Source organism: Varanus komodoensis, unplaced genomic scaffold (assembly GCF_004798865.1).
Source record: "Varanus komodoensis strain SLA01 unplaced genomic scaffold, ASM479886v1 scaffold1, whole genome shotgun sequence".
Lineage (NCBI taxonomy): Eukaryota > Metazoa > Chordata > Lepidosauria > Squamata > Varanidae > Varanus > Varanus komodoensis.
In genome coordinates, this window is record NW_025335268.1 from 16,943,661 (window position 1) to 16,966,710 (window position 23,050).

A 23,050-nucleotide genomic window follows, 5' to 3' on the forward strand; every position below is an offset into this window, starting at 1 on the left:
CTGTCCAGCACCATAACCACTGTGAAACAATGGTGCCATGCCATGGTATGAAATTAATTCTTCAAAAAGTCATGAAGCAAAATAACGCTTGGGCTGATATCATTTTCTGGCAGGTTTTGAGTTATGTACTTTCAAGTTGTCCCTGACTTATGGCAACCCTATGAATGAAAGCCCTCCAAAACATCCATGACAATTCCATTCAGCTTGTCCAAATTCAATGGTGGCTTCATTTATGAATTCCATCCATTTCATACTGGGTTTCCCTTCTGTCTTCTAACTTCAACTTTCCCTAACACCATTGTCTTCTCCAATTACTCTTGCCTTCTCATGATGTGTCCAAAAATATGAATGCCTCAGGTTTTGCCTTTTTGCTTCTGTGGAAAGTTCTGGTTGATCTAGGACCAACTCATTCGTCTTTTGTCAGTCCAGGGTATTCACAAAGCTCTCCTTCAGCACCATGTTTTGAACATAGCCATTTTCTTCCTCTCTGCTTTCTTTGCTATCCAGCTTTCGCACTCATACATAATGAGAGGGAATAGTTTGGATGATCTTGACCATGGTCTCCAGTAAAATGTCCTTACACTTGATGATCATTGTTAGTTCAAGTCTGTCATCTTTGATTTTCTTGGCTGTTATCAGCTCAGTTATCTATTGAAAGGGTGACAACAGATAACAGTAACTGTATAATTATTCTGCAAACAGGATTTTTGTTTTCTTAATATTTAGCTGCAGTGCTGCTTTTGTACTACTTTCATTTTCATCAGGTGTCATTTTGAGTCATTGCTGCTTTTGGTCAGTAAGATGGTATCAGCTGCATCTCTAAAAGTAGTGATGTTTCTTCCACCAATTTTCACTCCTTTCTCTGATTCTAATCCATCTTTCCTTACACTATGTTCTTTGTGCAGACTGAACAGATAGGGAAAAAACGCAGATCCTTGTTTGACAACTTTGTGAGAAACCATTCTGTTTCTCCCATGTTCTATTCCAACTGTAGCTTTTTGTTCATGACATGGGTTATACATGAGGACAATAAGTGCTGAGGCACACCCATTTCTTTCATGACTATTTGTAGATTCTCATGATTCACACAGTCAAAGGCTTTACTGTAGTCTAAACTAGCGGTTCCTAAATCCTTTCAGTCATGGAACCTTTCTGAAGCCATTTTTCCCCATGGAACACTAGCCCTGATTTTTACTAAGCATTCTGAATCCACAACGTTCTTCCTTCTTTCATTTGCTCCTATTGCCTGAGTACTTTTCATAACATTGTAGGTTTGGAAATAAAATATTTATGAATAAATATTTACCATGATAATATGGTAATATCCCAAATGAATTCTTCCAGTTATTCCCAACACTATGCAATAGAGTCTTAGAAACCAAATGACATTGTGCATTTCCTTGTTTGCTGCTAGGATGCCAGTTGACAATCAAATAGTTGGCCTCAGGTGGTTTCATTTTAAAGTCTGTTTTAAATTTGATTTGAGAGATTTTCCACGGATCCCTTATGAGGCTTTTGCAAACCCTAGGATTCCATGGAACACAGTTTGGGAACCACTGATCTTTTTCTGAATTTTTTGATTGGGCTCCAGTAGTTGACATGTATTTGCAATATGACCTCTAGTGCCTTTTCAGAATCCAATCTGGGCATCCAGCATCTTTTGCTCAATACCGAGTACTATTTTTTGTTGCAACACTTTGAGCATCTCTTTGGTTCCATGGGAGCTTAAGGCAATAGTCCTAACATTGCTGAATTCTTTTGCCTCTCATTCCTTTGGGATTGGAATGTATATTGATTGTGTCCAGTCTGTGGACCACTGTTTTCTTTTCCATATTTGACAACATATTTTTGCTAGGATCTCAACCAATTCAGCCTCTGAAGTTTGGAACAGCTTTATAGGAATGCGATCTACTCTGGGAGCTTTATTCCTTTTTTAGCTTGACTGATTTTTGAAATTGAGAGTTGATGGTCACTACTGCAGTCTGCTCCTGGCCTTGTTTTAGCAGCAAGAATACAGCGTCTCTATCTTCTCCTTCCAGTTACATAATGTAGTTGATTTTGTATTGGCCATCTGGTGAAGTCCGTGTATACAGTCATCTGAGCAGTTGCTTGAAGAACGTGTTTGCAATAAATAGGTTGTTGGCTTCACAAAATTCTACAAGTTATTCTCCTGCTTCATTTCTTACCCCCAGGCCAAATTTTCCTACAATATTTGATTCTTCATTTTCAAGGTAAGTAAACATAAAAATGCCTTACTCCATTGGTTTACGATTGTCTTCTTCCACACAGTACTAACCAGAGTTAGTTTGGACATCACTGCCATTGTTCTTTAAGGATCCTCCAACAATGTTGCCCTCAATTACCACTGCTGCCCAGTAGCTGCCTTTCAGATCATCAGCCCTCATCACCATTAATGAGATCCATTATTTTTTGTTGATGTGATTATTCCTGAAGAGTGGATGCCCCTTAGGCTGTTGTCTGAGCCTTGACCATTCTGCCTTGGGTCGCAAGGCTAGGAGACCACCGTAGGGAGACTATCCTAGCCTCCTGAAGACATTGCTCTTGACTTCTTTGCCACTTTCATAACATCCCAAAAAAAAACCCTGGCTATTACGTTTCTTTATTCTAACTCCTCTAGTGGGATGAAGCCTTTGTTCAGCCTGTCTATTGTGGTCAATTACAAGAGATTTGAATTCTACTGCCCGAAAGGCTTCAATTTCTGTCCAGGGGCTTCAAATCTACCAGAATTTTCTACAGTTACTGAGTTTGCTTTGTTACAAGGCAAAAACAGTACTATACAATTATTTTCCGATAATTTCCATTGAAAGTGATCCATACCTGTCTGTTATACCTAAGTATGGGACTATTTCTGTTGTATAACCACAACTGTAAAGTGCAACATCTGTTTCAACAGCGGGTACCTTTCAGGCAATTAAAATTAACTAAAGTTGCTTTGTAGTAAAGTGAGTCTGACCATTGTGTGTTATATGAGTGATTAAATAACCCTCCGTTAGTAGCAGGATTACATAGTTTCTAAATTCTTGAATAATCATAATAATAGTAAACCAATTTGCATGATACATTGCAGCCCCAAGCATGGGGCTTATATACTGAAAAAAAGGTGGTCATGTGTGAAAAAGATGGGTTACTTCATCCACACTAATCTGAGCATGTTTGAACCAAATGCAAGTCTTACCAGGCTGCCTTCTAGGGAGTGTTTTGTGACTGGACACGTTCACCATGGCAAGCCATTGTATGAACGGGCAAGTCCCCACTCTGCTCTGTGGCAGCTATCAAGTGAACACCTCAAATTTCCAAATTCCAAATATCCCCCAACCCCTGAGTCACTGTTATCTTCAGTTGTATGGGGCAGACTGGGGGGAAATTGCTTGCCTGCACTTCCCTACAAGCTCAGACAAGTATACACTGGATAGACCGATTCTATGTAAGGAAGCTTATGTTCAGTTATGCATATTGGTAGTAAGAGGTTGAAAAGCCTCTGTGCACAACTACACAATTATTCTCAAACCGTACTGGCTGATTGCTAGCAAGGAGTGGGTCACACAAAAACAAGGAAAAGACACTAAATTAGAATGCTTGCTTTATAACCAAAGTAGTGATGCTGAGATGGGAAACAATGATCCTTCAGATAATGCTAGACTCCATTTCCCATCAGTTGAGTGGCATCTTCACACTACATCTCTGTCATATTAAGTTGCAATTGAAGTAACAAAATGAGCTGTAAAAAACATCTCCTCTGTCCCCTGCACCAGAATAGTTCCTCTTAAGAATAACTGCAAACAATTTTACTGCAAACAGTTAGTTTAAAAAGCTGCAATTTTCTCTTAGATAAATTTTTCAGCTACTCAGGTGAACTGCAACCTAAGGAGGTACTCTCTTGAAAAAAGAATCCAAAGTCCTGTTTGAGTCTTGCCTTGGCCGTTTGGCACCAGTAGTTGCATGTGTCCTGCATTTGCCTTTGCCCTTTTTATTTGGAGGACTGCCAACTAGTACAGATGGACTTAAAGGACTGGATCTTGACAAAGAATTCTGCAGCTCCACAGCAAAGTGATAGTCTAAATGTTCTGCGAACTCCCATGCCAACACTTGTTGGTTACATTTTTCACACAACATCCAGTCATCTGTACAGGAGGGAGAAATCCAATTACCGGCTCCTTCCTGCAGAAGTCCAGTAGTGGATTGCATTTGTTCCTCTTTTGACTGAGCAGGGAGCTCTAAAGAGAATGTAGGTTTTTCCATTTCTAAAGGTGCTGTGTAATCACTACTAGTCAAAGGGGTATCCAGCAGCTCTGTTTTGGAGCTTGATATAGATTGTTCTATAGACAGCTGCTTCTGCATAGAGTTTGGGTTGTAATTATTGGTACTTTGTTCCAGAGCATCTTTTAAAATCTGGCTGCTGATCTGGAGCTGTCCTTTTCCAGGACACACAGCAAGCTCTAGCGCTGATGCTACTGTCTTTTCATTGGTTATCTCAGGAAGAGAGGATCTTGCTCTAGCCTGGGCATGCTTCTTTTCCACTACCCTCTGAAATAACTTCTGAATAGCATTCACTGTCTTCTTGCTGGCCTCCTTTTTTGGACTTCCAAGGGACCTGATATTCTGGCTGACTGCACAGGTGCTAGTGGCCTGGGTACACTGGCTGTCACTAGTCAGGAAGGCAGTAAGGTTCACAGAAGATGCTGTATGAGCCTCTACAAACTTGGTTGCTGAGAGCTGGAGAAGAGTGACAGGAGACCTATAAACAGACAAGTTAGCAAACAGTTCAAGAGGAAAAAATACTTTTAAACATTGAATAGAGATTTTGCCTTTAAAGACAAAGGATACTTTCCTTTTTTAAGCATTAGCTCAAATTTAACTATATACTATGAGGCAACTATTCACACTAGATCCTGTTTGATAGCTAGACCCCACTGACTTTATTCTTCCCCAGCCTCTATTACAAGAGTTCTTTTCACACTATACTATCAGTTACAAACATCTTGTTTACTACCCTCTCTTCTGTTTTGGTTGCTGGGGGAGGAGGGGCAGCACAACACCCTTATTTCAGTTCTAATAGCCTTTTTCAAATGATACAACAACTTCTGCCTTGCGTACACGGGCCATCCACCTCCTTTGATCTCTGCTCTTGCTGGGAAGACACTATCTTTCACCTCTGCAATAGCATATCCTAGAATTCAGGAAGAAATGTCCTCACCATGCAGCCTGCTGGCCTCCTGCTGTACTGCAATTCTGGATTACTGCAAAGGCATCTCTGCTGATTTTATGGGCATCATAGTGGGCTAAGGCACAGCAGCGGGAGATGCCACTCTTCTGTTTATCACCCTGCATACGGATCCCAATATACAGCTGCTTCGCTATCCGATTGTTCTGTTGGAAGAAAAACAGAAATCCTGTGAAGCTGTAACTGAGACATCAAGAGATTAATTTGTACAGGGCAGCAATTATCAGGCTGGATTAATCTATTTGTTCCAATCCATTCTGTAACACAACAGATCTTCACCTCAGTCTACTTTTAAAAAATGTAGAGAAATTAAGGAATTCTCCCAACTTTCACCAAAAGCAAAGTGACTGAGCTGTTCACACTGCAAAGAAATTTTAACAGCTTGCACAGAGAGGGCCCTGCCCATGTTCTAAACTAGTTTCTTGTCACAAAGCATGTTCTCAAGAAGAAATAAGGAATCCATTGCTTCCAGCTGTTGGACTCAAGCTCCAGAACACTTGAGCCAGGTGAAAAAGTAATCCATAAAGCTCCCTAGGAGGACTATGCAGAGCCAAGCATGAGTAGTATGAACAGCTCCAGGAATCTACTCCATTGTTACATAAGATTAAGGCACAATTCTATGAAAGTTTAGACAAAAAAAATACAACTGGCAGCTAGGAGCTGTAAGACTTTTTTGTCTAAACCTGCACAGGATTGTAGCCTTGGTCCACTTCCTTTCAATTTCTGAATTTGCTGGAGATATTTATGTATTTCAGATCATAACCATGTCACATATAAGAGAGCTGGAGGGGAAAGCAAAGAACATAGCAGTGGAGACTGCTGCATACCTTTCATTCCAAGTCATACACACTTCTCCTCCAAATCAGAGTTCTCAAGGAAAAGGAAGGCCTCCCACTACTCACTTGGTCTCTGTCCTTGTTCAGTCTCTCCTCCAGGTCCAAGGCCAGCTGCAAAAGCCAATGTTGCACCTACAAATATTATTAGTGCAGAATTTATTCTTCTAGGAAACTGCTCAGTATGCTACTACTATAAAACAAAAACATGGAAGGATCATTCATGGGACTTTACAATCATATGGAAGCCAACACTAACCAGAAAACCTTTCAGTTCCCTCAGTCATCAACATTGTTATGGAACAATTATATTTCATAGACAAGCTACAAAATAGACTTACGAAATCTCCGAAGGACAGTATATTTTGTTAAATGCCAAAAAGATGGAAAATCTGCTGAATTTCAGCTTTCCAGACTGGCCCACCAGAGTCTGATTTCCTGGAAAGCATGCCCAGGATTCATGGGGTACTTGCCAGGAACCAAGCCCACTGAGCAAGCAATGCTGTTCTTCCTTGTCCCCACCAGTGAGCAGAGAAGAGGGATGGCCACCAGGTGGCAGGGAATGTTCCTGAATGTGCAACTGGGGGGATCCTCGAATACTCACAGGACTTCTACACCTGGCTTGCTTCTTTAATGAGGGACAAGCACTGAATGAAGTTTGACAGCCAGCTGCAAACTGAATTCTGGAGAGGCTTGGTATATATTTAGTTCTAGGCAGTTTGTTGTTTTACACGGTGTTTTATTGTTTAGGTATATGAATTGGTATAATTCTTTCAACTATTTGTGATCTGCCCAGAAAAATGCATTTGTCAGTGGGCAAACAGATAAATAGGATGAAAGAGGGCAAGCAAGTAGTAAGTGATAAGTTACTCCCTGTCTATTGAAGGTACTTTCCAATGCAGTTATCCAACAATCTCTTTACTGAGCATTTCAGAGGAAATTTAACACAGCAAGACAATGACCTTAGCAGGTTTAAACCAGAGAAAGGAAACAATATACACAGCATTTCCCACCTTTTCTATTACTCCTGTCTTCAGAACAGAATTAGTTCTGTTCTTTATGCAACTTCTCACCTGATTCTGAGTTACCAAAGCTGCTTTGCCAAGGAAATGTTTACTGCAGCCAATGGACTTTGGCAATTGTCTAGGTTTCACAGGCTCATGATCAATCCCTCTGCACAAGTCATACAACCAGGACCTGAAAATCATATGGAAACCTGAGTTCATTCAATAAATGTTCTTAACCTTGGGGCTTCTAAATTATTTACTTAGAAAAATCCAAAATATTTGGCAGCTGCTTATGAAATATTTTAGAACAGGAATAAGTCAGAGAGTTAGATGTTAAAGTGTTTGCATTCAAGGAAAAGCAAGAGTTCCCTTCATAAACCGCTCTATCAGTTATAGATTCCTAATAATATCATACTTGAAAGGGTACTGCTGTACAAACCACACTGAGTAGCAATTAAGAAAGACTGTAGTCTACAAAGCATGAATGCACAGCTAAACCCTAAACAGTCTCAGGAAGATTATAGGAAGGAACTCTGGATAAAAGTGACCAGATCACTTGAATTGTTGATTCTAAAGAAAGCAAAAGCCAAGTGTAGCCAAGTGTGTAACCCTGGTTTTAGGAAAGCCAATTTTAATAAACTCAGAACAATGGCTATTAAGTTGCCATGATGGGCAACTCTAACAAGAAAAATCCAAAAAGGTGGGAGTTCTTAAAAGAATTGTTAAAGGCGCAACTACAAACAATTCCAACAGGGAAAAAATGTAGAGAACAGAAAAATAACAAAAAGCTTAGGGATGTCCTTAAAACAAAAAGGACACGCATAGGAGGTGGAAGAAAGGCCAGGTTACAAAGGAAGAATACAAGAAGGTAGCACAGACTTGCAGGGATGATGGCAGAAAGGTGAGAATGACGCAATGTTAGTGAGGGATGCTGAAAATTACCAAAAAAAGTCTACTTCACATATAAAGTAAAAAAAGAATAAAGAATTGGTGGTTCATTTACTCAATGAGAATGGGAAAATTTATTTATTAATTTTTATCCTGCCCCATTAGCCATAAGGCTCTCAGATAACAAATGAGGAAGTACTCAATTCCTGTTGTGGCTCTGTCTTCTCCCAAAACAGGGTCTACATCCTCCCTGACAAGAGTGAAGTACAATCTGAAGGGCAGGATTACAATTTGAGATCAAAAGGCAAATGGTCAAGGAACACATAATTCCCCAGTCCAACATTCCAACTACTATGCCACACTGGCTCTCCACAGATGACTGGAAGGAGGACTAATGCTGTCTGTCTTCAAAAAGGAGGGAAAAAGGAGGACACCAGGCACTACAGACCAGTCAGCCCAATATCCCTTCCTGGAAAAATTCCAAAGCAGCTCCTAAAGCACTCAATCTACAAGAACCTTGAAACAATGTTGTGATGACTAGAACCCAAGATGGACTTATCAAATTCTGTCAGACTAATTGATCTCTCTTGTTTTGATCAGGTAACCTCCCTGGTGAACTGTGGGGATGTAATACATTTTGATTTCCGCAGAGTTTTTGATACAGTGCTCCACAATATCCTGATTAGCCCTATGGAAAGAGAATGAAAAAAGGTGCATGCTTAGCCTTGAGAAGAGAAAACTAAGGGTAGATACCAAAGGACCCTTCCAGTACTAGAAAGGCTGTCACACAGAGGAAGGCCTGAATTTCTTCTGAGTCATCCCAGAATGCAGGACACAGAATAATGGGCTCAAGTTACAGGAAGCCAGATTCTGTCTGGACATTGAGAAATACAAAATGGAATCAATTACCTAGGAAGGTTGTGGGGACTCTCACACTGGAGACATTCAAGATGCAACTGGACAGACATCTGAGTGGGATGCTTTAACTTAACATCCTGCCTTGAGCAGAGGGTGGCCCTGATTCTTATTATTATGAACATTATCATTATCTCATCTCTGTATTGTCCCATAGCTGAAGCTCTCTGGGAGATTTACAACCATCACCTAATCAGTCCCTTCTAACTATTCTATGAGTCTATGATTTCATGAGTCTATGAAAGCAACAAACTGTCTTACTAGATGGCCATTCTCAGACTAGAAAGCCAAAGGTGGTCTTTTCCATCCTGGAAGGAAAATCCTCACACTCTTTATTTGCTGCACCAGCTGAAAAAGTTAGAAGTAAATAAGTTCAATTAATTAGTTTCCTGCCATAAGGGACTAAATGGAAACAGTTTTATAGTAAAAATGTTACTGAAGTATAGTTGTGTGGCATTTAAAAATAAAGATATTAATTATGGCATAAAATGTCACTCTACTCTGAGTAGTATACACAGAAAGACCTGCAGCCTCAAAACTAAATACCTTAATTTTGTACAAACCTGTGAATATGTGCAGTATGAGAGAGAGTGCGCACTCAAGAGTAGCTCAAGTAACAGTGGTGGCGAGGAGTGCCTTCCTTCAGCTTTGGCTGATCCATCAGCTGCGTCCCTACCTGGAGAACGACTGCCTGGTGACTGTGACACATGCATCAGTAACTTCCCAATTAGGTTTCTGTAACGCGCTCTACGTGGGGCTGCCATTGAAGACGGACCGGATACTTCAACTGGTTGCTGACAGGGACTGGGCATTGTTCTCGTATGACCCCAGTCCTCTGTCAGCTTCACTGGCTCCCCATTGAAGTCCGAGCCCAATTCAAGCTGTTGGTTATCGCCTATAAAGCCCTCAACGGCTTGGGACCTGGTTATCTAAAGGAGCGCTTACGTCCATATTTGCCCTCCCGCCCCCTGAGATTGGCGGATGAGGCTCTTCTCCAGGAGCCCTCTGTGAAGGATATTAGGAGGATGAGTACCCAGAGGAGGGCCTTCTCTGCAGTGGCGTCCCACCTATGGAATGCGCTCCCCAGAGAGGTCCACCTGGCACTGTCTTTATTTGTTTTTCAGCACCAGGCCAAGACCTTTTTATTTAAATGGTATTTTAACTGTTAATTGGTTGTTTTTATTGTTTTTTAAATTGCGGTCGAGATACTCTGAATTTTTAATGTTATTCTATGTTTATTTATTCTCTTTGTAAGCCGCCCCGAGGCTTCTGCTATGGATGCGGCATAAAAATGTTATAAATAAATAAATAAATAAATAAAGAGAGCATGAGTGAGCAACAAGCTGGTGCCTCCTATGTTTCCCAGGCATATGCCTCTTAGTTTTTGCCATCTTGGAAGTAAGAAAAAATAACTGACAACAGAAACCTCACATTTTGTTGTCAACAGAAAAAAGTATCCTTTAAACAGAATAACAGAGAATAGCAGCAAATCTGAATAGCCCATCATCATTATCATTATGTGACATTTATACCCTACCCTTGTTCCTCTTGCAAGGAACCCAAAGCAGCTCACAAAGTTCTCCTCCTTTCCATTTTATCCTCAAAGCAACCTATGAAGCTGGGAGTCAGTGACTGGCCCAAAGACACCCAGTGAGTTTCATGGTTGAATGGGGATTAGAACCCAGGCCTTCAAGTCCTAGCCCAACACTCTTAACCACTACAACACACTAACAACTTTGGGCATGAATACAAGAATGTATCTATAATACTAAAGATGGTCTCATGTCAAATGTTCTATGGTTTATGGTAGAGAATGAAGAGGGAAAAAATCAGATTTTTTCCAGAGTTTTCTCCCTGAGGCATTCACATATCTATGGCAGACATTGTGATTTCATGACTTCTGATTTTCTCCTCAGTAGAAATGCGACTGTGAGAGTTCAAGAAAAATTCTAGCCCAAGCAGACTTCTCAAGCATAAGCAAACACAGAAGGAACCTAAGTCTATAGACAGGTTAAAACTCAAATATGTCATTTACCCATTCTTCTCTCCAAAGTGTGCTTGAAGCTGTGATTCACTGAACTGGATCAGCTGCCCCACATATTCCACTCCTAGAAGTTCAGTGACAGAGGCACCAAGCTTCCCTCCAAGGTTACGACTACAGGAGAAATGGAAAAGGGAGTAGTTTTTATATAGCAGGTCCAATTTATCAAAGCTATACAGATGAGAAAAAGAGATGTAAAATTTGGTTCCATGAGACAAGTACTTAACAAATGTTTACTAGTATGAACATACAAAGATTATAATTGGAAATCTATAGATAAAAAGGTATCGGCATCACACATTCTGTAGAATTCTTTTTTTTTTTTTTTTTTGGCAACTAGGTTTGAATGGCAACTCAATGCCTAAAATCTGAAGCAAGTATTGCCAGAAAGAGGAGGGGAAAGGAGAGGAGACGATAGAAATTGTGTCAATTTCTGTTGTAAGCTGTCCTGAGATGCCATTGTATAAGGGACAGCATATAAAAGTTTTAAATAAAGTGAGGAGGGCTAAAGAAATTACTTTGGCTGCCCAAAGTCTTGGTTCTGACAGCTAAGGATTTTTCCAGCCCTGCTGATGTCTGTTGCCAAGATTCTTCAATCTCCAGCTTGATTACTATCACTTGGCTTACAACACAAACAGAAGATATCCAAATACTTTCAAGCAGTAAGATGCAAAAGAAAAATGTAGCTCTGGAATTCATGCAGGTGTGTTTACAGAAGCTGCTCCCTGATGTACATACATGTGACTGATCGGCATCTTGTTAAAGAGCTGTGCAATGGAAGCATGTGACACAAGAGTCTGACGATTAGGCTTGTTGAGGCCACAGGCTAGTTTTGCTAATACCTAGAATAAAGAAAGGATTTAGTTTAGGAGACTTGCTTTCAAGTTATATATTTTTCCCTACACCTATCTGGTTTATCAGTTTATAATCTAAGAGAAAAATCAGAACATAGAGCACGTAGGATTTTGCCAAAACTGCAAATATTTTGTAGATCCTGTTTCCAAAGTTAAAGACAATGATTATTTTCATTTATAAACCATTCTCAGTATTCTAAGAAATTCTTCTAATTATATTAAACTAGACAGAGCAAGTCTGAGTTGATAGTGCTAAAACATGAGAGAGTGAGGGAGATGTTTCATGTCATGGGTGTTGACCCTCTTTCAGTTCTCATGGGCTGCATTCCAGTGGTAGCTGGGGCCAAAGACAAAAGTGGGGGTTGGGAGAACTGCACAAAAGCCAAGAATTCCTCTAATGATTGGGGGCTAGGGAAAGGAGCCACTGCCAGGTTTCTTATGCAGACCTGACGTTCAACGCACCTGTTTTAACTGTTCTACTCAAAAGAAGAGTTGTATTCCACAGACTCTCTTAATTAAAAGCAAGTGTTATATTATGAACAGTGCTCCACATGGGGATTTCTTTTTATATTCTATTGCTCTTTCATTCTCATTACAGTAAAATATTTGATTTTATTACAAGTCCTCCAGCTAAAAACAAACAAGTACAATTTGGTTTATAACTGGGACACAAAGTCAGAGGTGTATCAGGTATAACAAGCAGTACCTCCAATTTCTATAGAGTCTGTAGTTTAGCTTTCTGCAGAAAAACAATTATTGGGCTGACAGCATGAAATGACAGCCCATCATGTTACTTAAGAACTATGCCAAGACTGTTTCTGTAATTAGTACTATTTAAGTTATAACATCTTGTTGATAACCAGGATATCTAACACTTGCAATTAGGAAATACTGCAGCCTGCATAATCCACACATGCCAGATTCACATGACATGTCAACACCTGAGTTGGTGTTGCATGTTCAAAATGACAACTACATATGCCCCAGCTACAGCCTCACTATAGGTTAAATAATGAAACAGCCTCTGTTGCTGTGGTGCAGGGCATGTGTGGCTGCCATTTTGAACCTGCAAAACCCACTGAGGCTATTATGTGAACCTGCCAAGTTTGGATTATACAAGAGTAGATTTGCTGAGTGTGAACTGTCTAAATCTGGTCTATTTGGAAGATCCAGGCTGCAACATTTTTTACTCTCACATGGTCAATATCCTGGCTGTCAACTGTGCCACTAGCTATCATCTAAATATTGCACAAATAGTCAGAAATGCCTAAAATCATAAGTCAAGATCATCTTCATCTTACTTGACCTCTCCCCTAATCTTCCAAAGGATCAGCAGTAGCACTTGTTTATCTTTACTTACAAACTAAGTCATTTTCACACCTTCTATCTTACTTTCTTAAGACTAGTTGTTGATAAAAAAAATTCCACAAAAAAAATCACCACATTCCTATAAATAAATCTCACCCTACCCTCATTCTTCCTTTTGTTTCCTAAGACATGCATGGAAGTAACCCATTTGGCCCAAACATCCATGAAACACAGACCAAGAATTTCATATCTTCAGTAATCCTAAACTCAAACCAAAACACAAGCGCAGCTTATACATACCTTGTTGTGAGAAATGCCAACAGAACACCTAAATCCAGTGACAGATTCCACAGTTACCCTCATTTCTTCCATAATGACTGCCCCTATTGTTAGCTGCAGTTCTGGACTACTGGGATCTTCAGAAGGTAATGTTTCAAGCCACTGGTGCAAACCAAGCTTCCGCAACTCTTCTAAAAAGAAAAACATAGCAACTCAAGAACATCTTTTTGGAGCAGCAACTTTCATGAAAGTGACAGGACAGGAGAGCTACAAAACACACATGATGCAATAAAGAATCTACAAATGATGAAAACAGAAAGAAACCAGAAAACATAGCTGTATTGTTGATCAAATAAGCCAATGCTTTTTTCTGAATTTCAAATGCAGTATCTTAGCATATAAACAAATACTTTCATAGAACCTGCATGGCGAACAATGAAAGTCCTGAGGGTAGGAGAATTAAAATGGTTCCATATTTCTCAGTGTAAATGTTTCCAGTCAATACAGTGCTATCCTTTACACACACTGAGAAAAACCTATCTGGGATTTGTGAATTCTTTTCAAAAACCTGCACTGTGCATTCCAGTAAGCACAAACATTGCAAACTGATACCCACCTATAAAGAATTTATTCCAAGCAAAGCTAAGAATAAGGAAAAACAAAGCTGAGCAGTGAAGTAGCATGTTAGGAACTAAGCTGCACCTTTGTTATCCATATTCTCTTCTCCTGCAAGACCATCTGGCAATCCTTGGATGTAAGTAGTTGGCAACTGCTCCGCTTCAACAGGCTGCCTCTTCATCTTTTTAAGCCTTTCCTTCACAGCACTAGTTAAGTCCATGTAGGCCTCATCAATGCTAGCTCGCTCGATCACAGCAAAGCGCGACATCACCTCCATCACCTCCATGCTGGCTTCTCGGTACCTGCATAAGAAGGGCCAAACAATGATAAAGAAGACGTAATGGCAATATTAAAGCAATCTGGAATAGTTGGTTAACCAACTGCCAAAAGCACTAAATTAACAGTAGGAGGGTTTTTGAGTCCATGCTGTTAGCAGGAGTATCTCACCCACTGCATATATACTTGGATAAGATTGAAGCAGACTCTGTTCAATATAAGAAAAAGTACACAGAACTGTACATTTTAATCCTAGAATGATTGCTTCCAGAAGAACAAAATGCTGTATCCAAGTTAGGAAAAATGGGGGAGGGGGGATTCCCTAAAATTTGTCAAAAAGACTGAACTCCAAGAATTTATCAATAGTACTCTTATTTGGTGCCCATTCAGTGCTGTTCAGGTATGAGGCTTATGATGTGTTTTATTGTTTTACTAAAGTGTTTTATTGTTATGTCTTATTCATAGATGTTGTTTATATAATTAATGTCCTATTGTTTTATGTTATTTTCTTGTAAATCACCATTATTTAAATTGCCCAGAGAAGCCTGTGGACTATGGGAGTGGTATAGAAATGCAATAAAAAATTAATTCCAAAGAACTTCTCAATCACCTAAGACAAAATACAATCATCATTACTACCGAGGAAAAGCTGTTGTAGTGACTTGTCAATCCCAAGCTTACTTGGTGAGGTCTGCTTTGCCATGGGCCTCCGGCACTCGAGCGAGCAGCAAATCTGGGCAGAGTTTCTTGGCATCATTAGCCCACATGTTCCTGGTAACTCCAAAAGTGCGAGCTTCATAGCTTACAGCAATTATCCTGAGACAGATAAGGGGAAATATTAGCCATAATGGTCAAGTTTATAAAGACAAACTGTGGATTACCACTTATTAATAGTCAAGTATGAATTGTTCAACCTATACTGTCAGGACGTGGAAGTCACATAGCAACCCCCCAATCAACACAACCGGAGAGTGAATATTAAAAGACAGAGGAGCTCATGCAACACACACTGAGACTAATTTTTAATTGACTCATGATTTGCCACGGTTGTGTGCAAATTGTATCAAGTGAAAACACACACCAGTCCAAACAAGATTTTTCCCTCAATTTAGCACTAATTAACAAAGACTTTGCAAATCTCAGAGATGAGCACCACCTCCCAGAGTCAGATATGACTGGACTTAATGTCAAGGGGAAACCTTTACCTTTCTTTGAAAATCACTGTATGTTAAAACAAATATCACAGATAAAGAGAGATGACAATTTTCTTTCCACATCATAATTATTTAGCCACCTTATGGAGAAAAACTCACCCAAAAGATTTGGAGGAGATATTAAAGGACACCAGGAAGACCATGTATTGCCATTACTTGGGGAAAAGCTTAACACTAGGATCAAACCAGGGCAGGGAAAATCATTTGGCTGCAGCAGATCTGCAAAGGAGCAGGTGCTGTAGTTCAGTGGTAAAGTGCTTGTTTTGCACACAGGAAGCGCCAAATTCAATCCTTTAAATTCAGGAGAGCCACTGCCAGTCATTATTTATAATACTGGGCTAGATGGATAAATGGTCCATGATCTGACTCAATATAGGCATCTTCCTTTACTCCTATCCCATTATGCTAGATTTAATGTCCCAATCCTAACAACAAGAATACATTTTAGGCTAGGGATGAACAGCAATATGAATTGAGAGCTGGAGATAAAAACAAGCAGGTTACTGGTTCAAAAAACAAGTCAGAGCAATGATCTAAGAGCAGGTCTGGTGAGAACATTTACTTTTTGAAATTACGGAGCTACTGAAGTGCATCAGCGAAATAAATACACACCATTTTATTGCATTCATAGGGTGGGTCTAACAGCAAAATGAGGTGCAAAAACAGAAAGTGCTATTTCAAACTGAAGGAAGACTCATCACAATTTTAAAACATAAGAAACTCTGTTAGAAAATTAGCACAAGAGCAAGCTAAGCCCACATTTTTCCTCCTGAATGTGCCAGCTGGCGGTAGTTTTAGGGAGGTCTCTCTTACTTTTGATGGAGAGAAAGAAGCATTTAGAAACAGCACTTCTCAGTTGTACTCTGCAGTAGAATGACCCATTCTGCCACTGCTTACCCCAACCCGGTGTCCTCCGCATGTGTTGGACTACAACACCCTACACCTGGCTGGGGATTGCGGGAGTTGGAGTCCAACTCATCTAGAGGGCCAGTCTTGTTGTTCTCCCACCCCCTCATCCCGCTACTTTCGCAGACCAGGCCGGAGAGACCCGGCTCCATACCCGCCGCCTTTCCACGTCTTGTACTGCACCACGGCGCACGGCTTTCCACGCAGACGGGGATCCAGGCGCTGCTCCACCTGTATGTAGAAACAGTCCATGTCCGCCAACGCCACCACTCGCTCCCGCCCAAGGGACATCGCGGTCTACGGAGGGACAAAAAGCGATAAGGGCGGTTACGCGGGAGGCCGAGATCTGAGAGGCCCCAGCTCGAAGCCCGGACGGGCACAACTCTTCTTCCTCTGCCGCTAAATTCCCGCCTTCGCGCCAGTCAACCGTGGGGGCAAAGAGAGAAGACACACTTCCCAGCATACGCAATAGCTTCCTACTCTCCTCAGACGAAGGGAGAAAAGCGCATAGTGTGCTGCAATGCTTCTTGGGAAATGTAGTCTTTATAGAGAGGCAATTTGTCGGCCGAATTGACTGAGAGCTATTTCCTCACTGTCCCAAAGTGAGTTTCATGGTAAAGTGGGAACTCGGACTTAGATCTCCCGAGTCTCAGTACAACACTCAAGCTATTACACCACACTGGCTCTCATGATACAGGTCTCCAAAATAATACCTTATAGTACACATATTAGCATAATTAAGTAGTTGGATATACATATAACACAAGAATCCCAATTTGTTAACAGGGTCTGTTTTCTAAACCCGTGGTATTCAGACTGTTCCCCTGGACCCCCCAGGTTTATTGAGAATTACCCGGAGGTTTTACTCCTATGATTGCTGTGAAATTGTAAGATCTTCATTCCTTTGTTTAAAAGAGAAAAGTCTGTGACAAGGTGAAAGCTTCATTTTAATTCAGAGTCTTTACACATATACCTTTAAAAGTTTATTAATTCATGTTAAAGCCAAAGTGTTTTTATTTGAGTGGATTCAGATTGCAAGAAATAATTATCACACAGGTTTATTTTCCCTTGCATGTATTTACTTTTGCCAATTGCAGTAAGATTTAGGCCTAGTTATTTTCATGAAGCCTGGAAATATGCAGCGCTTTTTTTGTAGGAAAAAAGGTGCCGGAACTCATGAAATTATTTACCTTTTGCATGTAGTCAATCACTGTACACACACCCACACACGTCAATTGTGTAACGAAACATAACGGTTGTCGCCCACAGTAAGCACTCAGCGCGTAACCACACGACCAATCACAAGCCAAACAGCACCATCACAGCCAGTACAGATGAAGTATGCATGCATCAGAGTCGGCACACAAGCAGCCCACATGCACCATTTTAATGATTTTGCCTCCGACCTGCTACACTCGACAGGGTGATTCAAATCTACATGGACCAAATATCAAATTTTCAGAAGTTACTTTTAAAACTTGGAAAATCTGTCAAAAAAAGGTGTCAGAACTCCATTCCAGTGCATTCTATGACAAAAAAAGCACTGGAAATATGATTAATTTCTAGGGCTTTTAGAAGCTGTTTTTAGGGACAGAAGTAGAAAACAACAACACACAACAACAGAACATGATTTTAGAACTGATTGGACATTGGCCTTCTGTCCTATCGCAAATAATACAGAGCAGCAAAGAGCAGGGTTCATGTTTTTTCACATAATCTTATTTTGTGTAGAAAATGTTGTTGGTTTTAAAATGTTCCTACAATCTGTCCTAACACCAATGCAAACCATTATCTCCATACATGTTTTAATTAAATTAAATTTAAATTATTGTAGCCTGGGGAAAACTGCAGCTCAGAATAGCATACAACACCTCTCTAATTTAGTCCACACCACTGTACGCATCACAGGTCAGAGCTATGTAGGATGAGCAGTTTCAAAGGCAATGTCCAGTCAAACATCTCCTACAATACATGTAAAAAATGTCCTTCTACACAGTCAGGCACGAGACAGGAATTATCCGAACCAAGACTTATACAAAATTTGCTTTTAAAAGGAAAAGAAACCAAATAATTTAAATTACTGCATATCTCCATTGGCCACAAAAACATGCTGAACTCGTATAAGAGTACAATTCTATGTTTGTTTTGACAGGAAATCACCCGACACAAAAAAGTCAATTTTTAGGGCCCTTTTCTTTCTAAATATGCATAGGATTGTGTCTTAACAATGCTGTGAATCTATCCAGCCACACACCGAGCCAGGGGCAGAACTTCAATAACTTTTAACTCGCTGTCAATTTATATAAACTGAAATGGATTTTTAGAGGCATCTCTTACTTCCGCCCTGAAAGTGGGGTGGGTAAAAGAGCCTGAAAGAACCCGAAAGTTTCGTATCAGGTACTGGAGCCTGTTGTTCTATATAATATTTAACTCTATGTATCGATCATAGAGCTACACCTACATTTCAGAGAGTTGGGGGAAGTCTATAATATCTACAGCCGGCATCCCGAAAACCCTGAGCGCGAAAGGTCACCTGGCCGCCTGCGCCTGCGCACTACGTCCCTTCGGTCGTCGGACCCGGCGCGGCATTGCTCTTTTCATCTCCCCGCGCTTGGTTACCCTAGGCAACGGCACCTTTCCTCCTCCACCTCCTCCTTCCCTCTCCCCACCCCCAGTCCGACATAGACCCCGCTCCCCAGCACCAGCACCATGTCCTGGGACCCGGTGAGCACCCTCTGCGAGCAGCTGGTGAAGGCGGTCACAGTGATGATGGACCCGGCCTCGACTCAGCGATACCGTCTGGAGGCCCTCAAGGTGCCGTTTGGGGTGTGGGGGGGCATGTTGTGCTTCTGTCTCTTCTGCACGCAGCGGCTCTCGCGCTGGGCAAACTTTTGTGGTGCTGGAGGGGAGCCGCCTCCTGCCGCTGTGGACCACTTCGGGCCGGGCGATCCGGACAGACACATGGGCAGCAAGCGTGGGCGTGGAAGGCGGCTCCTCCTCCTGCGTCTGTGGCTGTCTCTTCAGACGTTTCTTCGTTCTGCCCCTTCTCTTTACCAAACACAAAAAGAATCGACCTATTAGACCGTCGACCCGGGTTCGAGAGCACATAACCCCAGACTCGTCCACGTGGCTGGTTGTCTCCATTGCAGGTGGAGCAGTCCGCATGGCCGACTTCCCATAGCGATGAAACGTGCCAGGAGCGAAGCCACTGGCCTTTTCCCTGCAGCCTTTTCGGGCTCCAGGCTGAAGGCTCTGCACCTACCCGTAACTTGTGGGAAGGTGCCCTCTGTATGTGACCTGGAATGTGCTACACAAACGGGAGGGAAGAGAAAGCACCTTAAGAAATAAGTAGTGCCTGTACAGTTAGGATTGTTATTTTCACCCTAGCTGGTTAGGGCCGGCGCCCCAACCAAAAAATAAATCAACAGATGGAAATCTTTAAGGTCAGGTTAAGCGGTAACAGTCGAATTTCTGCTTGTATAACATCAATGTGCGCAGAGGAACCCTGCTACAATAAAAGGAGGCAGCAAGACAGCTTTTACACATTTACAACATGTTCATTGTCTTCCCATTGTAATAGTCCTGGGAAGGCATTGTTAAAATGGTGGCGCTGAAGTGTTCATCCAGAAGAGGAAAGATGCATTGGTGCTAGCTTGAAATGAGGAGCTAAAAGGGGTGTAGAAAAGGAATTAAGTAGCCCAGCATCTCACAAGCTAATACAGAATGGAGAGAGCAGTGAGAAAAACTGGGACTTGTGGGTATTACACTCTAATGAGAAAGATGGTGGACAGTAAGATCTAGCAACATGATACTGACATAGAAAACAGCAATGTGTTTATGTAATCAAATTAGAGTCCAATAGGGTGCAGTCCTGTGCATTTTTAATATGGCTGTTTGAGGCATGTTGTAGAATTTTGTTACATCTAAACTTTCATAGGACGCAATCCTTCCCAACATTGTTTTAGGAGCAGCCAGCATAGGATTATTCAGAGGAAACCTACCTCAAAGAGGGTTATGAGTGTGTTCTGGGAGGGGAGAAGACTTGGGGTTGGTGAGTGCCTGATCCTGCCTAATTTTGGAAGCTAAGTAGAGTTGGGCTTGGTTGAAACCTGAATGGGTGACTTAAATATTGTGACCAAATACCTGTAGCCAAAGCTCTCTGCCCAGAGAGCTTTGGCTACAGGTAGTATAAAAATGTAATATAATAATAAGATGCCATATCTGTATCCTCCCCTGTCTTCCTTCCCCACCCCTTGATGAAAACAGGCATCTAGTGAAGTACAGGGTACAAAGCAAGGGGCAGTGAAGATTGCCACCACCTTACACAGAATGCACAGAAGGATACATTTGTTCATTAAGGGCAGACAACAAAGGACTGTGCCCTAAATAAGTAAGAGACAACTAACTACACTAAGCATTATGAGCTGACAAGAGGAAAAAAGTGCCAGAGAGATGGCCAGTAATGAGAAAGTTGTCTGTTTAATGTAAATATTGTAATTGTCCTTATGTAGATCAAGATTAACTGGGAGATCTCTGGGATTTTGTAACAGAATAATAAGGGTTTCTGACTCTCGGTTGTTTAACAATAGCAACAAATGAAATAGACCAGACCAGACAAGGCTGTCTCAAAGAAGGTCAAGATCTCTTCTTGCTGATGCCAGAGTGTAGGACACGAATAATCCATTCAAGATATGACAACCCAGATTCAGACTGGATTTCAAGAAAAGCTTCCTCACTGTCAGCAATCCAACAGTGGAACCAGCTGCCTAGAGCGGTGGTGGGCTCTCCCACACTAGAGACATCCAAAAAGAAATTGGACAGCCATCTGAGTGGGATGGTGTAACTTGGTGTCCTGCAACAGCAGGGGGTTGCACTCGATGGCCTTCATGGCGCCTTCCAACTCTACTATTCTGTGAGGTTGCTGAAATGAAGAATGTCTTATGGATGGAGAGGGGAATAAAAGTGTGTTTGTGGCTAAAATGACTGTAGTCTTCTTTCTGATATTCAGAGCAGGTATCAGAAAGTGTTTCAAATTAATATTTTCTTTTAAAGCTTTGTTCTGGTCTTATGTGTCTGCTTCCCCATCACTGCATTATCTTGGCGGAAAAAATATATTTTTGTTCATTTAAAAAACTCTGACTTTTCTTACTCCTTTTCAGTTCTGTGAAGAGTTTAAAGAAAAGAGTCCAGTATGTGTTCCGTGTGGACTGAAGTTAGCCGAGAAAACCCAGACTGCTATTGTCAGGCATTTTGGCCTTCAGATCCTGGAGCATGTGGTGAAGTAAGAAAGTTCAGTTGAACAGAGTGATGATATTGGAGCTATTAAAAAAGTTTTCTAGCAGAAAATTAGCCATCATCTCTAATTTTCCATTTTAGCTTATGGCAGAGTAGATCCAGAGACAAATTGGAGAAAGGAGTTTTATATTAATGAAATGCTCTCTTTGCTAAACTAACTAGAGATTCCACTTTCTCTTGGCTATCAGCACCATATTATTTTCCTATTTGCATAGTAACAGATTTTACCTGTTGTCTTAGGTATACTGCTATACCAGCAGTTAACTGCTCATGTGTTAGTTAACTGATGCACTCTTAAATTAGAAACGATTAAACTGCTTCCAAATGGACTAGTTAGTGACAAAGAATGAAAGAAGAATCTTGCTGGTTCGGTACAAAGCTTCTATTTGACATCCTGTGTCTTGTATGACCAGCAAGATGCTTGTTAACCCTCCATTGCTGTTACCACCCAGCACCTAATCTTCTGTGGCAACCTCTGAACCAGGAGTTTCCGTTTAGCTGTCATGATAGACAATGATTTGTTTAGAATCTATAGACCTATAATTGATTAATTTGTTTAACCCCCTTTTAAGAGGGATTAAATCTGAGTTGATGGCCAACACCACATTTTATAGCGATTAATACCTTAAATTCATTATAAGTAGTGTCAAGTACTTTGTGGGGATTGCCTGGTTTGGAGCTATGAGCAATGACTTTCATTATTCTGTTACGGGATATTTTCTCTGTTCTCAAGGCAACACAGAATTTATAAACACTTATCATATTTCTCCTTATGCTGCAGTCTAGTATCCACTTATGTGGGAGCAAGTCCCATTGACTTTATTGTAACTTTTAAGAAGGCATACATAGAAATGCACAGTTAGTCATCTTTAAAAAAAACCACCCTAAAAATCCCCAATAATTTAGGTTTACATATTCTCCTCTTTGTGTCTTCTATTGTAAAGGTTCCAGTATTGCAGCATAAAAACAGAACTTCTTTTGTGTCTTATCTATTCCAACAAAAGTCACCAGGCCTTTTACTTACAGTCTCATCTAGAGTTTGATGCCTTTGTGCTTTATTGGGCAGGTTCCGATGGAACACTATGGGTCGGCTTGAGAAAGTCTATCTGAAGAACAATGTCATGGGTCTCATATCCAGTGTGAGTATGGCTATTAACTAAATTAAATTATTTTTACTGGTGCAACATTTTCCAGGGAAATAAGGGTGTCCTGCCATAAGACCATCTTCAGTTCAATTGTTGGCCTGTTTATAACTGATGTTGCAGTTAGTCTGTTTATAACTGATTAGTGATTTCTTACCTGTGACAAAAAGAGAAACTGTGCTTATCAGCAGAAGGAACAGAAACTGCTTGTATTTCTAACACCCACAAACAA

The 23,050-nt window shown here is 40.9% G+C and overlaps 2 protein-coding genes across 4 annotated transcripts in view; one reads left to right on the plus strand and one right to left on the minus strand.

Annotated features, from left to right (window-relative positions):
- Positions 1-3,588: 3,588 nt before the first annotated feature.
- Positions 3,589-16,868, minus strand: POLH (DNA polymerase eta). The gene is made up of 10 exons (XM_044448101.1): positions 16,536-16,868; positions 14,943-15,077; positions 14,070-14,287; positions 13,389-13,558; positions 11,665-11,768; positions 10,921-11,040; positions 7,149-7,272; positions 6,145-6,210; positions 5,216-5,388; positions 3,589-4,756 (listed from the first exon to the last, which is right to left on the minus strand). The coding sequence occupies exons 1-10, from the start codon at positions 16,670-16,672 to the stop codon at positions 3,883-3,885; spliced, it is 2,121 nt and encodes a 706-aa protein (XP_044304036.1). The 5' UTR covers positions 16,673-16,868; the 3' UTR covers positions 3,589-3,882.
- Positions 16,869-18,959: 2,091 nt separating this feature from the next.
- XPO5 (exportin 5) overlaps positions 18,960-23,050 on the plus strand; it is a 42,699-nt gene continuing 38,608 nt past the window's right edge. For 2 of the 3 annotated variants that reach the window (XR_006416478.1, XM_044448340.1), the window contains exons 1-3: positions 18,971-19,195; positions 21,541-21,662; positions 22,743-22,815. Coding sequence is in view for 2 of the 3 variants with exons in the window: in XM_044448340.1 (XP_044304275.1) it covers positions 19,091-19,195; positions 21,541-21,662; positions 22,743-22,815 (300 nt within the window). In the remaining variant the exon portion in view is untranslated. Of the gene's footprint in view, positions 19,196-21,540; positions 21,663-22,742; positions 22,816-23,050 lie in introns of all 3 variants that reach the window. The other variant, XM_044448225.1, reaches the window with a different exon arrangement.